The sequence below is a fragment of the Erythrolamprus reginae genome, chromosome 4 (assembly GCF_031021105.1).
Source record: "Erythrolamprus reginae isolate rEryReg1 chromosome 4, rEryReg1.hap1, whole genome shotgun sequence".
Lineage (NCBI taxonomy): Eukaryota > Metazoa > Chordata > Lepidosauria > Squamata > Dipsadidae > Erythrolamprus > Erythrolamprus reginae.
Window position 1 is genome coordinate 106,796,685 of NC_091953.1, and position 17,037 is coordinate 106,813,721.

The window sequence follows — 17,037 nt, forward strand, 5'->3', positions numbered from 1 at the left end:
GTTTTTAAGAAACAAATTGACCTAACACCGGATTTATCATTGAACAAACAGTAACTGATTATAAATTTTGCTTGAAAAATATCCTTTCTTCACTGAATATAGAGATTGAGAAGTCTGCATCCTTGGCATGGTCTTTGTGTCAGTGTGTTTTGTCCGTTGATGTATTCTTTTCTCTTGGGTCTGCTATGAAATTTCTTCTGTGTTGGTGTTGAAATGTGGGCAGTCTAGGCTACCTGCCATCATCGCCAGAGAACAGCATACTCAGGAATATTGCTTTGCATCTTAGGTATAATATGGGCTAGCTTGAATTGTTGCCTAAAAGTAGAAGGCATTGATCGATGATTCCCTCGAGTAACATACCATTTTTCCCCATCTTTATAGTAAGATCAAATTGTTTATTTCCGACAGGTAATGTTTATTTTGATGTCCGTTCTAGGGGAGACAGATACGGAAAGCTAACAAGTATTTATCCTGAGACCCAAGAAGAATTTGGTATGTTATTGACGGTTACTGACCTTTGAACAAATTTATTTATTTACTTACTATACATATTTCTTCTCTAAGATTCTAGAGAGTTTGCAAATGCCATAAAATAATCTTAACATTAACCAGCCCAGTGTAAAGCAGTAACAGCAATACAGCAATAACAGAAGGACTGACTACCTTAAAAATGTGTTTCCTGTACTCTTTCCTAGAACTATGGCCTTGACCAGTTGTAGAATTATTTTTATAATGTAAGATTTCCCCACAACTTCATAGTTATCTTGGCAGATGCATGATTGAGGTCAGATTATATTTCATATAATTTGTATAATGAAAATAATTTATATTTCTGTGAACTCTTTGGATTCCATAAAAAAATTGATAGTAAATAAATTGTATAACTAAAATAAGTAGAACCATATTGGAAACAAGATGAAAATTACACTCCAGCTTCATTATAATACAATTATATTGGAAGATAAGGAATTATACAATCCACTCTGTTACCTTGCCCACAACTGTTCAAATTTGTCTTTACAAATTAGCTATACAAGACCTAAAGAAGGTGGTAGGCAACCAACCTTCTGAATAAACAATTCCTCAGCATCGAGTCCATAGAGAAAGCTGATTTGTGACACCCGGTTCGCCAACACTGATCTAGACTATTAAAATTGTGTACATGTAGTTTTCAAATGACAACCATAATTGAGACCAAAGTTTCTGTTGTTAAGCGATTCACTTGCAGTTGTTAAGTGAATCACATCATTAATTGAATCTGTCATCCTCGATTGATTTGGCTTGTCGGAAGCTGGCTGGAAAAATCACAAATGATGATCACATGATTCCGTGATGCTGCAGCCGTCATAAATACATGGTAGACAAAATGCCTGAATTTTGATCATGTGACCATGAGGATGCTGTGAATCATGAGTGCTATGACTGGTCATAATTCCTCCCTCCCCCCCAGTGCCATTGTAACAGCTCAGTCACTAAATCAGTGATGGCGAACTTACCGCACGGGTGCCACAGGTGGCACGCGGAGCCATATCTGCTGGCACGCGAGCTGTTGCCCTAGTTCAGCTCCAACATACATGTGTGCTGGCCAGCTGATTTTTGGCTTGTACAGAGACTCTGGGAGGTTGTTTTTGGCTTCCAGAAAGCCTTTGGGGGGGGGGGGTGGAGAGGGCATTTTTACTCTCCCTCAGCTCTAAGGAAGCCTTTGAGCCTGGGGAGGGCGAAACATGAGCCTACTGGGCCCACCAGAAGTTGGAAAACAGGCCGTTTTTGGTCTCCAGAGGGCCTGTGGGGCGGCAGGGGAAGCTGTTTTAACCCTTCCCAGGCATTGAATTATGGGTGTGGGCACTCACGCATCTGCGATAGTGCATGCCCACGCTCTTTCGGCACCCAAGGGGGAAGGCAAGAAGATGCCTGTTTTTTTAAAAAAAAAAAACCGAGCCCATTTTTTCCCACAGAAATGGAGTGGGCAGAGGGCCTGGGAAGCTTGCAGAGAGCTCCTGGGGGCTGGGGGATGTAAAAAATGCCTGTTTTTGCAATAAACCAGCCCATTTTTTCCCTGTTTCCCCCCTACCAGGGGTGTTTTTGCCTTCCTCCAGGCCCTAGGAACTCTCTGCTCTTTCGGCACCCAAGGAAATAAAAGTTCGCCATCATTGCACCAAATGAATGGTTGTAAATCGAGAACTCTCTGTATTTGGGATTCCTTCTGGTCATTCACCTAAATGAGGCCAATGACGTCTACACCAGTGATTTTCAACCTTTTTTGAGCCGCGGCACATTTTTTACATTTACAAAATCCTGGGGCGCACCACCAACCAAAATGACACAAAATGACACTAACACAGTACATATTATACATATAAGAGGCTTTATCGAGTAGTGGCAAAATTTACCTCCAGTACTGACCAGGATTAGAAATCAGGACCATGGGGAGGAGTAGCAGCTTCAACTACTCGCCACGGCCTGACAATGTCTCACGGCACACTAGTGCGCCACGGCACACTGGTTGAAAAACACTGGTCTACAATACAAGTCCTGATGGATTTCTTTGAAACACTGAATTCCGAATTTTCTCTTTAATCATATACTCACTGCTTGTTACTGGCAGGGTTTAGTGATAAGCGCTACAAGAAGGATTTTGCTCTCTGGAAGGCAGCCAGACCTCATGAGATATGCTGGGATTCCCCCTGGGGGAAAGGGAGACCTGGCTGGCACATTGAATGTTCTACAATATCAAGGTCAGCTCTTTTGCATTTCCTAATCTTGCTTCTGTTCAAGAACGTGCTAACCAGTGCTGGCAGAAACCCTACAGCGTCAGTGTGGGATGTCAGTTGTTTATTTTATTTACTTATTTAAAACATACAGCTGCTCATTTTGCATCAAACGCTGGGTGGTTCCTAATCAGGAGTGAAAACAATATGAGCAATAAAGCAATGTAAAACGATACTAACAACTATTAAAACTGCAAAAAACCCCGTTTTTTATTTGTTAAAAACAAAAAATAACAGCAATTGCAGTTTGGAATTGTCCTAACTACACATTTGGAAACGGATTCATCTGAAAGGCATGATGGCTAACTAATGCCAACAGCTTTTTGTCTCCTTTGCAGCTTGAAATGTAAACTAACTGCTGTGGTCCATTGCATTGTCATCCGGAATGTTGATTGATTGGTTGTGACATACGTCTCTTGTGTTGAAGCCTAGCTTGTAGATGATCTGGGGTATTGCAATAAAAGAATGGGAAGGTGTTGACAGCCTTTTCTGTGGGTTATGAAAATGAATGTTGAGTAGTGTTTCAGTAAAGAATTGATTTTGTGTTTTATACGCCTTATGTCTTTGTACTGAACCTATCAAATTTGTTGAAAGTGGTGGTGGGAGGCAGTTTAGATATTTGCTGGACCCTCTCCCAGGTCAATTTCCTTGGGCCCAATGAAAGGAAATGCCTCAAATAAGACAGCCTATAAAGGCAGAATTGTACATTTTGCAAATAGCTTTGTGTTCCCTTTTGTCTAGAAAAATCCCTTGCAGCAATTATGTTTATAAGGACCAATGTGTTATTTGTCCTTCACAATGTAAAGAAGACATCATAGTGTAGCTTTTCCAGGAACTGCTCAGTTAAAATTAATGTGAGCTAATGGATAGAGAAAAAATAGGTCCAATTCAGTTTAATATATAAGTAATACTGAATCCATTAATGTTCAGTATAATTAAATCTATATTAAAGTCTGTAAGCTTGAGGATGTTCATGTAAAAGTAATATTCATGTGAGCCAGATATTTCTTTACTGTATCATACATTTTAGCACAATATGGGTATTTCCTTTTTGACAATTTGGATGCTAAGAGAGAGGCTACATGTAATTATCCAGTGGCACAGTTGAATTAAAGAGAAAAATGTAGTCTGGACATATTGCAACTCCCAAGCAAATGACTTAAAGAAAGTCCCTTGAAAGATATTAATAATAAATGCCCAGGCTGCCTCTCAATTTTCTATTGATTGGAAGCAGTAGTTTGAATATCATTTTTTATTAATTTATTAACATTTCTTTAAATCTAATCACTGTCCATTTGTTTTAATTATTATTTTAATAGTCTAGTGTTTGGGGGACATTTGGATATCCATACTGGTGGTATAGATCTGGCCTTTCCTCACCACGAAAATGAAATTGCTCAATGCGAGGCTTATCATCAGTGTGAACAATGGGGAAATTATTTTCTACATTCTGGTAAGTTTTAGTTTAAATCAACTTTTACATTTTTCATTCCTTTTATTTAAATATCAGAATTCAGGAAATTTCATGGATATAAAAGACAATGAACTTTGTAAAGAACACATTAAATAAGAATTATATTTATTGGGTATTTTTAATAAAAAAAATGAAAAAAGAGGTAAGATATCTAGCTATATACATATTAACAGCTGCTAGGATAGCATATGCCCAGCAGTGGAAAATAGATAAAACACCAGAAGAAAATATGGTAATTAAAAAAATATTGGACTGTGCTGAGATGGACAGGATGTCCAAAAAATTAGAGGGAAAAGAAGATTCAGATTATTATAAAATATGGGGGAAATTCTACGACTGGCTAAAAGAAAGAACAACGAAGAAATAATTAAAATTCAAGCAAAGCAACATGTCAAATAAAAGAATTAATAGTAAGTGAAAAAGGGAAATTCTCTGATCGAACATTCAAAAGAGAAGTGGGGAAGCTTTTGTTTCCCAAATGTTGTATGTATACGTTTTGTTTATGTTTTTTCTTTTCTGTTATATTTGGGGGAAAAACACATTAAATAAATCAGGATATACAGTAGCTTATCATAAATAGTGCTTATTTCATGACCTACAAGATATTTCTTTGTTGAAACTATTGAGGTTGCTTATATCTCATGTTGTTCTACCATATAGGGTGTAGGTTTAGGCAGGTCTTATAGCATGAGTCACTTTTAAAAACTGGAGTAGGTCTACCTGACCTTTCCAAGGATAAACAGTGCAAGGCTCATCCATTTGGATGGCTAACATAAGTATTTAAGACAAACGTTTACTTGGACTCTGATTTCCAGAACTAATGGAAATTCATAAAAGTTGACTTTGCTGTCCCCTTTCTCTCTGAACATCCTTCAAGACTTGTGGCATTTGGACATTCTTTTAAAATCATCATGTAAGGACAAAGAGCTATTTAAAACAGAGCAGTAGCACTTTGCTAGAATGGAATTTTGTTACACAAGACACTTATGCCCAGTTTTAGAACTTACTACTATGTCCTCTTGTACTGCTGACCACTTTGTTCAAGAGGGACTGCAAAATCCTTTGGAATCACTAAGTTGGTAGGAATTCACATTATGACGATAGATATTAGGAAGTGATTTGGGTGCTATCTAAATTTAATATACAAATAATGAGAGTTAAGCCATTATATTCTTGGAAATATTTACATAGAAATACTACAAGACATATTCTGAGTTCTGAGCAGAGAGGAAGGAAGGAAGGAAGGAAGGAAGGAAGGAAGGAAGGAAGGCTGAAAAAATGGTAATATTTCTGCAAATATTTTCATTATATTATTGTTTTCTGGAGATATAATTTCTTGCCATTAAATGATAAACCATATCTTCAGGCTGTCTGAATCTCAGAAAAATAAAAAAGGTACTTGTCCTTTGCATTTGGGAGGGGGAAAATACAAAGATAAAATTGAATAATAGGAGATACTTACTGGTATTAGGTGGGGTAAACAATCTCATTCCTTTGTCCTTGGGGGAGATGAGTTTTTGCAATAGGCTAAGCCTCTTTAATAGCCATTTTATGAATAGGATACCCAGCTATGGCATCCATTTTGTGAGAGCTTCTATTATAATATTATCCAAAATATTGAATGTACCTGTGGGCCCAAATCATTGCATACCCAGATTTGTGGAGGAAAATTGGTTATCTTTAAAAAAAGATACCTGCCTTTGATAATACACATACACAAGGTAATTCTTTTAAATATTTGTTTAATTTAAAATTGTGAATTTAATACTTTTGCAACAGTCCAAATATCTAGGGCAGTGATTTTCAACCTTTTTTGAGCTGCGGCACATTTTTTACATATACAAAATTATGGGGCACATTGAGCAGGGAGGGGGGGCAGTGGGGGGGGGGCTAAAAAAAGTTTGGACAAAAAACTATCTCTCTCTTCCTCCCTTTTGCTCTATTTCTCTCCCTCTTTCTCTCTCTTCCTTCCTTCCCTTCTCTGTCCATCCCTCTTTCTTTCTTCTTTCCTTCCTCTCTTTTTTGCTCTCTTTCTATCTCTCCCTCCATCCCTGCCTCTCTTTCTCTCTCTTTCTTTCTCTCTCGCTTTCTTTCTCTTGCTTTCTTTCTTTCTCTCTTTCTCTCTCTCTTGCTTTCTTTCTCTCCGTGTCTTGCTTTCTTTCTCTTTCTCTCTCTCTTGTTGAGCTTCGCGGCACACCTGACCATGTCTCGCGGCACACTAGTGTGCCACGGCACACTGGTTGAAAAACACTGATCTAGGGCAGTTGATGTAATTTGATCACTTAATGACATTGCCACACAAGTGACTTATATTTAACAGATCTTAAAATTTCCTCCAAGTCTTTTAAAGAGTTCTAAGTTTTTCAGCATGTAGTTCTTACACATTATTTTACTGTTCTTTTAGTAGTTTTGGAAACAACAGACTTTGTAGTATTACAATTGGTGAAATATTCAGAATTTTGCAAGAGAAACAGATAGGATGTTGGTTTAAATAGTAATTTTTAAATATTTAATGTCTTGAATCTAATTAGTTATGTACTGTATATCTTAATATATGTTTGTCATCCTGAGTTATTTATAATAAATAATGGGTAGGAGGAAAATAAATATACATTACCAGGATAGAAGCTGCTATATTTATTAAATTGGATGGTTTTTATAAAAAGTTTCTATAACTTAGTGTGAATTAATAATTGGCTATAATTATCAATTTGAGAAAATAAATGGTCAGTGTTCTGTAGGAAAGTACAGAATTAAAGTAAAGTTATTAATAATAATAATAATTTCTAGCTTTTCTTGCAATATTTATGAAATCTACTGATGGATAAAACATACCCTACTATATATTATCAAATGTTGGAATTTAGCAATACTGAGACTTCTGTACGTTTTTGAACTACAGCCTGTATGAGAAATTTGGGTTGGTTTCTATCTCAGGAAGTGTGTTATTTTCCCCCAAAAGTGGACTAAATGATATAGAAAATGTTTCAAGGAATGTTACCTCAGGGAATAATTTTTTGCCTTTTAATATATCCTGTGATTGATAGAAAATGAAAAGTTTTATTATCTCTCTATTTGGGAGTATTTAATTACTTAAATTTTATCATAAAACGTATTCGGAAGTCAGTTACCAAAAATCTATTTTTATCTCTGGGAGGTTAGAATTCTTCTTACTATTTATTGATATATAAAAACAATGGATAAATATTTAAATAGAAGTGTTGAAACGGTCTCATTTTTTGTTTTCCTGTCTCCTATTTGTCTTTCCTAATTCTGGAGCACTTTTTGTTTTTAAAACAAACCAGCAATTTGCTTTTTCATTCCAGGACATCTGCATATTAAAGGGAGTCAAAAAATGTCAAAATCGTTAAAAAACTACGTTACAATTAAGGTAAACATATGTTCTCTGGTTATTTTTTAATAGTGTTTTTCTGGGAAAATTTGTACCTGCAAGGATTTGGACTATGCAAAAGATGGGTGACAATTGATTTGTGGAGGCTAGTGTGAAGAGAGTTTGAACACAGGAGAATTGCGGTCCCTTGAACAAATTTGGTGGGCATTTAAGATAAATATTATAAAAGTGGATAGAGTAATAACAGCTTCCAGTTTCTGTTCTTTGAAGTTGGGTGGAACCTTTAAAAATGAACAATACAGTCCTATGCATTTAGAATAGAATAGAACAGAATTCTTTAGAAACATAGAAACATAGAAGATTGACGGCAGAAAAAGACCTCATGGCCCATCTAGTCTGCCCTTATACTATTTCTTGTATTTTATCTTACAATGGATATATGTTTATCCCAGGCATGTTTGATTCAATTACTGTGGATTTACCAATCACATTTGCTGGAAGCTTGTTCCAAGCATCTACTACTCTTTCAGTAAAATAATATTTTTTCACGTTACTTCTAATTCCCTCCCCCCCAAACTAACCTCAGATTGTGCCCCCTTGTTCTTGGGTTCACTTTCCTATTAAAAACACTTCTCTCCTGAACCTTATTTAACCCTTTAACATATTTAAATGTTTCGATCATGTCCCCCCTTTCCCTTCTGTCCTCCAGACTATACAGATTGAGTTAATTAAGTCTTTCCTGATAAGTTTTATACTTAAGACCTTCCACCATTTTTGTAGCCCATTTTTGGACCCGTTCAATTTTGTCAATATCTTTTTGTACGTGAGGTCTCCAGAACTGAACACAGTATTCCAAATGTGGTCTCACCAGTGCTCTATACAGCAGGATCACAATCTCCCTCTTCCTGTTTCTTATACTTTATTGGCCAAGTGTGATTGGACACACAAGGAATTTGTCTTGCTACATATGTTCTCAGTGCACATAAAAGAAAATATAGATTTGTCAAGAATTATTATTATTATTATTAGTAGTAGTACCGTGTTTCCCCGAAAATAAGACACTGTCTTATATTATTTTTTGCTCCAAAAGTTGTGCTACGTCTTATTTTTGGGGGGTGCCTTATATTTCTCAAATAAGACAAATTCACAGGCAGAAAAGCTGACACCCCCAAAGAAAGTGTACCGTATGGTACACTGATTATGGTACGGTACCTGTCAGTATGGCACCCACACACACAAACGACGGCACTTATATGGTACAACAGTATACTCCCGCTATTGCAACTTCCGGCCACCAGAGGAACTACAGTCTACGCACTGTAGTGGAGACTGTAATGGCGGTGAGACAGCAGCAGACTGTGTCTGCTGTACTGGACGGTACAAAGTGATGAAAGGGGCCAGCAGGGGACGCCACATTATTACGGTACCGCTATGAACAGCTTTGAATGGTACCGTATGTTTTTCCACCGTACCGAATGTAAACTTGACTACGCCTTATTTTCGGGGGGTGCCTTATATTAGCAAATTCTGCAAAACCTCTGACATGCCTTACTTTCGGGATACGTCTTATTTTTGGGGAAACAGGGTAGTAATATAATTATAATTATTATGCAGCTTTTATTCTCTTGAGGCCACTGAGCCAAAGGGTCAAATCGTATGTTAAAAAAAGAGAGCATTGCTCTTTTTGCTGTGACTGCATGTCCTCTTTCTTGCAAATTCAAGATACAGTATCCGCAACTCTTTATGAGCAGTTTCCTGCCTTCTACATCTCTTACTTTCATTACTATCCATCTCTGGTTCCTCTTATCAAAGAATAAGCTCTGTTCCCTGTTCAATTCTCTGAGCAATTCTACCAGACAATATATATAAAATAGCGCTGGTCAGATGACTTGCCATTAAATAATGCTGGCTTTTTTCACTGGGGAAATTGAATCTCTTTCACTTTGGACTATAATAGATTGACATTAGTTACCGTGCACCAATATGGTATGTATTTTCACTGTGCTTTATCCTAGGGTCGGTGAATTTCTGTGCAATTTAAATTTTGTATGTATTTCATTTTACATTTCTAAAATGTTAATGTTTCTGAAAAATCAAGTGGGAGCGTCTTTTACGGGAATGGAAAAGGGCATTGTCAGTCACCCAGGACAGAGTCATGCTGGGCTTTTGCGTTTCCACATCTCTACACTAATATTGGGTTCCTACTGGTGCGTTTGCCGCCATCACATTGATAGCGAAAATTGAGCTGCGTGCGCAGCTCCAGATAACTATAACTAATATATGCAATAGATATCGCTAGATTTTTTGTGCAGCAAAAAAATGCCCAAAATTGGCAAAATCTCATGCATGTGCGCATCCTCGTATGGAATTTGTCTTCCTGCGTATGCGAAGAAGCCAAATCTCAGGCAAGCGTGCCCACGCGCCGGTCACCTGGGCCTGCGCGCTCAACTGCACCAGTAGTGGCGACGATGAGGAACTGTTGCCTGCTCTGCACCCATAAGGAGTAGAGCTATGCTTTGTTTTCAGCAAAAGCCCCCAATGCGTTGTCAGATTTCATGATTTGGGGTTGAAGCATAATTGTAGAAACGGAAGAGCAACTTTAAAAAAAGGAGAAATAGTCATGCAGGCAAAAGTCTTCCAGCTAAATCCCAGAAACCTTTATTTTATAATGTGAGATGGCACACTCTCTTTTAGTGCAGTACAGTGTTTCCTCGATTTTCGCGGGTTTGAACTTCGCGAAAAGTCTATGCCACGGTTTTTCAAAAATATTAATTAAAAAATATTTCACGGTTTCCCCCCCATACCACGGTTTTTCCCGCCCAATGACGTCATATGTTATTGCCAAACTTTCGTCCGCCTTTAATAAATATTTTTAAAAATAAACTTTAATAAATAAACATGGTGCATAATAATCTAAATGGTTGCTAAGGGAATGGGAAATTGCAATTTAGGGGTTTAAAGTATTAAGCGAAGGCTTGTGGTACTGTTCGTAGCCGAAAATAGTGTATTTACTTCCGCATCTCTACTTGCGGAAATTCGACTTTCGCGGGCGGTCTCGGAACGCATCCCCCGCGAAAATCGAGGGAACACTGTATACAAGTATGCTTGAATTTGTCTTTTTCTCTGCTTCTGTCATTTTATATGTACATATCACGTCATATTTAGGACTTCATTGATTTTTGTAAAAAATATCAGATTTGCTAACTGGTCTGGACAGGTTTGTTCCAGTTCAAAATCTGAATAATCATTAGATCTAAGAGCAAATATTGGCATGCCTGCATGAACTTGAAGTTGATAATGTGCTACTTTTTAATTTTAGAGGTTGGGATATGATGGACAGCATTTGAATTCTGAAATAGGGTCCATCATCCATGTCAAATTCTTCATGATCTAACTCTGTTAGCAGAATCAAGAAAAAGACTCCTTCCTCTCTCTTTTTGTTTGTTTCTTTAGGATTTTCTAAAAGAATTTTCATCCGATCAGTTTAGAATGTTTTGTTTGCGGACCAAATACAGCTCGGGTAAGACCACTTCTTGAACTAAAAATGGCTTTACAAGATATATATTGTTGATGAGGTTGCAATTAGATGCTTACTTTATCTGCATACCTCTGAAATAACTATTTTTGTTTTAAAACATTTTCAGGGGAGAGTTTTAAATTTTCAGGTCATTTAATTTTGTTCTTAAATTCAGCTAAACTTTAAAATGCATCCTTTTTCCAGTTGATTTTTGAAGAGAAAGGTTCTGTTCTATTTTCATAGTGAAATTGATAAAGAGTTCTGTGAGCTGCCCTGAGTCTGCGGAGAGGGGCGGCATAGAAATCTAATTAAAATAATAATAATAATAATAATAATAGTAGTAGTAGTAGTAGTAGTAGTAGTAGAAGTAGAAGTAGAAGTAGTAGTAGTTCAGGTTTTGACTGATGCATGAGTATTTAGTGACTTCTTGATGAAGTTGTGGTTTAAATCCGTGTTCTGTTTACAGTTCAAAATATGGCTCATTTAATTTCATTGGCAGATTTCATTAATGAAATACATTTGCAGTACCTTGAAAAGACCTTCATATCATAGGGTTGCTGTAGGGGAAATTGCAGGAAGAAATTCAGCATGTGTCACTTAGAGCAGGGGTCTCCAACCTTGGCAACTTTAAGCTTGGTGGACTTCAACTCCCGGAATTCCCCAGCCAGCAAACTTGGCTGAGGAATTCTGGGAGTTGAAGTCCTCCAGGCTTAAAGTTGCCAAAGTTGGAGACCCCGACATAGAACAGGGGTTCCCAGCCCCTGGCCTGGAGTCAGAACCAGGCCATGAAAACGATGAGTGCGTGCAAAACTGCATTTGTGAAAGTGGTGTACGCGTGCAAAACCATCCCCCAACCCTCGCTGCCTAGCCAGAAAGGTTGGGGATCTCTGATGTGGAAGAAATGTAGGATATACGGTAAACCTATTTATTAGATAAAACAATTGTTTTATTTTTTTAACAGCAATACTACAGTATCACTTTAATTGACTACTTAGTAAAATCCAAACTGGATTCCACAGCGATATTGCTATTTTTGTTTGCAGTAGATGCACATGGAGAAATACATAATAAATATTTGATTGTATATTTGAAACGTATCTCCTCATCTTTGTGCTTTGATCTAAAACATAAAACACAACAAGCAAATCACACCGAGTGTGAGAAATGAGAACAAAGTGAAATTTTTCAAGAATTTCTGCATGAGCGCTTTGTAAAATCTGTCAAAATATGATCTGTCTATTGTGGCCCTGAAGCATTATTCTTTCTCCTTTGATCCAGAGTCAGCACAAAAATCAATTTGTATCTGAAAAAGATGCTCTCCCCCTATTATATATGTTCTGTCTCTGCCACTTAATCACTATGTCTACGTACCCTATCTGCCTAATCACCGTGCATGCATTCACACAACCTTTTTCCTCTTGCTTGATTGCTCAATCTCTGCTTTATTGCTGATTGTGCACTTAAGTCTTTCCCTCCCATCTTATGTCTCCAATACATTCACCAGCCATACGCAATCAACCTTTCCCATTCAGACAAGCCACCTTTCTGGGTATGACAGTATTGCTGCCCAGTGTTTGTGGTCAGTCAACCTCACGACATAGCCCCAAAGTCAGTCTCACATAATAAACATAGTTTAAACATAAACTAGACTGCGGAAAATACGGTTACAGCAATAGAGTGATCAACACCTAGAATTCACTACCTGACTTTGTGGTTTCTTCCCCAAACCCCAAAATCTTTAACCTCAGATTGTCTACAGCTGATCTCTCCCCTTTTCCAAGTGGTTTGTAAGGGGCATACATAAGTGCACCATTGTGTCCACTGTCCCTGTACTACTGTCCTATTGTCTCTTTTTTATCATTACTTTCTATTTATGTTATGCTTATACAAACTACTATCCTACCTGTTTGATAAACAAACAAACAAACAAACAAACAAACAAACAAACAAACAGAATCTTCTTATTATAACATCGTAATGGTAACCAATTCAGTATCTATACAGAATAAGCAAGATGAAGTTGATGGAAATACAGTGGTACCTCATGATACAAATTTAATTGGTTCCAGGAGGAGGTTCGTAAGATGAAAAGTTCGTAAGATGAAACAATGTTTCCCATAGGAATCAATGTAAAAGCAAATAATGCGTGCAAATCCTTCAGGAAAATCCCAAACTTTAGAAGGGAGGCGAACAGAGGGCAGGGAGGAGCAGCTAAAGGGGGCGGGTGGAAGAAGCAAGGCTAAGCTAAAGGGTGAGTGGGAAGGAAGAAAGGCAAGGTGGGTGCCCCTCCCTTTTCTTTCTTCAAAAGACACTGTTTCAGTGCCTCTGCAAGCAAGCTGTTCTCTGCAAAATCTTTCCTCCTCCAAGCCGCCCCTCCCTTTTCTTTCTTCAAAAGACACCCTTTCAGTGCCTTTGCAAGCACGTTGTTCTCTGCAAAATCTTTCCTCTTCCAAGCCGCCCCTCCCTTTTCTTTCTTCAAAAGACACCGTTTCAGTGCCTCTGCAAGCACGTTGTTCTCTGCAAAATCTTTCCCCCTCCAAGCCACCCCTCCCTTTTCTTTCTTCAAAAAAGGGGGAAAAAAGAAACCCCTTCATCCCAGCAGCAGCTGCTTGGGTTCGTAAGGTGAAAATAGTTCGGAAGAAGAGGCAAAAAAATCTTAAACACTGGGTTCGTATCTTGAAAAGTTCGTTAGAAGAGGCGTTCGTAAGATGAGGTACCACTGTACTTAGAAACTGTTATCTAGGCCAAAGGGGGCGAAAACATTTTCAGTCTAGAGTAGCAAGATAACATTTGATAGTAGCCCAAAGAGATAGCCCACTAATTCAAGAAGGAGGTGGGAGAGTTGAGCACAATCAAACTTGCAGAATTCCCTTATTATAGGCAGTCTCAATAAAGTATGGTTTTAACCTTCCTATGGAGTTAATTTCCTGGTCTGTTCTATTTGGGGAGCTGATAGTACTGTACCTTTACTTCTCAATCACATGATCAATGGGAATATATGGAGACTTTCTCCGATTCGATCCATGGCGTTAAAAATAGTACCCTGTTTCCCCGAAAATAAGATGTACCCCAAAAGTAAGGCATGTCAGAGGTTTTGAAGAATTTGCTAATATAAGGCACCCCCCGAAAATAAGGCATAGTCAAGTTTACATACGGTATGGTGGAAAAACATACGGTACCATTCAAAGCTGTTCATAGCAGTACCGTAATAATGTGGCGTCCCCTGCTGGCCCCTTCCATCGCTTTGTACCGTCCAGTACAGCAGACACAGTCTGCTGCTGTGTCACCGCCATTACAGTCTCCACTACAGTGCGTAGACTGTAGTTCCTCTGGTGGCCGGAAGCTGCAATAGCGGGAGTATACTGTTGTACCATATAAGTGCCGTCGTTTTTGTGTGTGGGTGCCATACTGACAGGTACCGTACCGTAATCAGTGTACCGTACGGTACACTTTCTTTGGGGGTGTCAGCTTTTCTGACTGTGAATTTGTCTTATTTGAGAAATATAAGGCACCCCCCAAAAATAAGACGTAGCACAACTTTTGGAGCAAATATTGATATAAGACAGTGTCTTATTTTCGGGGAAACACGGTACATTTTGCTTGATGGGGCAAATACATTTTCAGTGATTAATTGCTGCTTTGTGACACCTTTCCTTCTCAGCTTTGCAAATCAGATTTTGAAGAAAAGCATTTCCAATACTAAAATAAAAGAAGAAAATGTGGGATGCTCTTCCTATTTTTTTCAAAAATAGTCTTGCCTACACAAGTGAATAGCTTTAAAAACTGTTTTAGAACAAGATGATTATTAGTTCCATATTCCCCCAGTGACCTCTTCCGGAAAGCTAATATTTTCCATTCTCTTTAAATAGGTCTGGTAGAGTTACAAGGAAGATAATAGAATGACTGAAGAAATTCCTTTAAAACCATTAATTTGTTGGCTAATCCAGTTAATCCAGTCCAATTTATTAGTGGACTGTAATAAAGATTCCCGTATGCATTCTCACACTTTTTTGCTCCCAAGCAATAAATCTATATTTTAGTCAAGGCTATTAAATGCTGTGAAACATCTACATCTTTGAAACTGGACTCAGTAGCATTACAGTCCTTTTCTTTGAATGTGAGGAGGACCAGAAAGTCCATTTTATTACTCATCTTGTTTCCATGTATTTATGGAAATTGAGTGACATTAAAATAGATGAAGAAACAAGGAAGGGACCTTTAAAAATATGTTCTTTTAGTACTTTTAGCGCAATCAGTCTGCTAATAATTGACCAGAAAAATAATTTGCAACATCTGGACTCTTAATTCTTTTATTACTGTTTCGCCCTTGTACAGTATTACGGTATGTACCTTGAACAATTTCCAAAGAAAGAAATCTAATGACACAAAGTATTACTTATTTTGACATCTTATTTATGTATTGTATCTCTTTCGGGCATTTGTTTGTTTATTGTCCCAAATATTGTTAAAGATACTGCTATTTTTTTAAAGTTTAGTTCTAGTGTTCTATAGAACAAATTCTACCAAAAATGAAATTAACGTGGAGATATATGTAAGAACAAAAAATCTACTTTCTTTGACAGAATAAGAGATTGTTCTCATTTGCTTTGATAATTTTCAAGATATGGAAGAAATCCTCTAGTGAGAAATTTTGGACAGAGAAGAGGCAGGAGAAACACAGTATTTTATTCAATTTTAAAGTATGCTGTTCTATGTTCTGTTATTGCCAAACTCTCTATATTAATTCATATAATTAAATTTATTTTCTTAGGAGTGGAATATAGCAATGATACCATGGATGATGCAAAGAACATTCTTCACATAATACATTCTTTTATAAGTAGTGCCAATGCCTACATGAAAGGACAGTTTGATTGTGATGCCATTAGGGAAGATGAACTTTGGGAGAAGTAAGTGCCATATTCTCATTTATAATTTGCATTTGTGGATTGGCATTATGGAAAAGGACAACACGGTAGAGATCTGAGGAGCAACTACAACAGGCATAATTTTAAGATTCCCTTGTAATTAAGTTCTGCATGTAAAACTAATACATAAGGGTGACAATTTAATGAGTTGGTTGTCTGCTTGTTGGGTGCCATAGAATGCAAGTGGTAAAGTAATGGAGTCTTTTTTTTAGTTCATTTTCTTGTGTGTATGGGGGCAGCATCTCTTTTGAAGGCTGACCTTTGTGCATTTTTTGCGCAATGTCATGGATGCCCGAATATTACAAATAAATTAATCCATTATTCAATAAATTAGTCAATTTCATGTGAAAACATGAAGAACTTGCATAATTCAGCCACTTTTATTTAAAAAATGGAGAGCCATCTAGTGGTGGCTTGAGCATCTCAATGCCTACAAGTGCCAAGTTTTTAAGTCTACTGTGTGTTCACGTTAACAATTCCAAAGTTATCTTGTGTTCTGCCGGGCTCTCTGGTAGGAGCCTCCTGAAAATTCAAGGGTACAAATTTCAGACACACACACGTTTGAAAATTCGAAACAATGTTCTTTATCCCAAAATTCAAAATAAACTAAGCACTCTTTTTGTATTGCAAAGAGCACTCGTCCCAAAACAACCGGGTAGTCTGTACAATTAATCTTAAGCAGTCATTAAGTACTTAGCTAGCAGCTGTGAAGAAACTTCACACCCCTTCTTCCATCGAAGTGAGACACACATACACGTTGCTCTGCTTTAGTTTCAAAAGCGTGAAAAATCAACAAAGTCCAGAAAACAGCAACACACGATTCCTGACAAACTGCGATCAGATACTCTTCCACAACGGCCAAACCCACACGCTGCTATTTATAGCAGCAGCCCTAATTACTGGAGCCCCACCCAAACACAGGTGGCCACTCTTATCTCCTGTAATATGTCCTTACTTGGTCTCTTCTACGCATAATTCTGCACTTGCATGGGTCCAAA

General features: G+C 37.6%; 1 protein-coding gene across 1 annotated transcript in view; it reads left to right on the plus strand.

The window, feature by feature from the left end:
* Nucleotides 1–17,037, plus strand: part of CARS2 (cysteinyl-tRNA synthetase 2, mitochondrial) — a 44,507-nt gene that overhangs the window by 15,455 nt on the left and 12,015 nt on the right. The window contains exons 6-11 of the mRNA XM_070751163.1: nucleotides 409–492; nucleotides 2,606–2,735; nucleotides 4,088–4,221; nucleotides 7,569–7,633; nucleotides 11,048–11,114; nucleotides 15,883–16,021. Coding sequence (XP_070607264.1) covers nucleotides 409–492; nucleotides 2,606–2,735; nucleotides 4,088–4,221; nucleotides 7,569–7,633; nucleotides 11,048–11,114; nucleotides 15,883–16,021 — 619 coding nt within the window. The remainder of the gene's footprint in view (nucleotides 1–408; nucleotides 493–2,605; nucleotides 2,736–4,087; nucleotides 4,222–7,568; nucleotides 7,634–11,047; nucleotides 11,115–15,882; nucleotides 16,022–17,037) is intronic.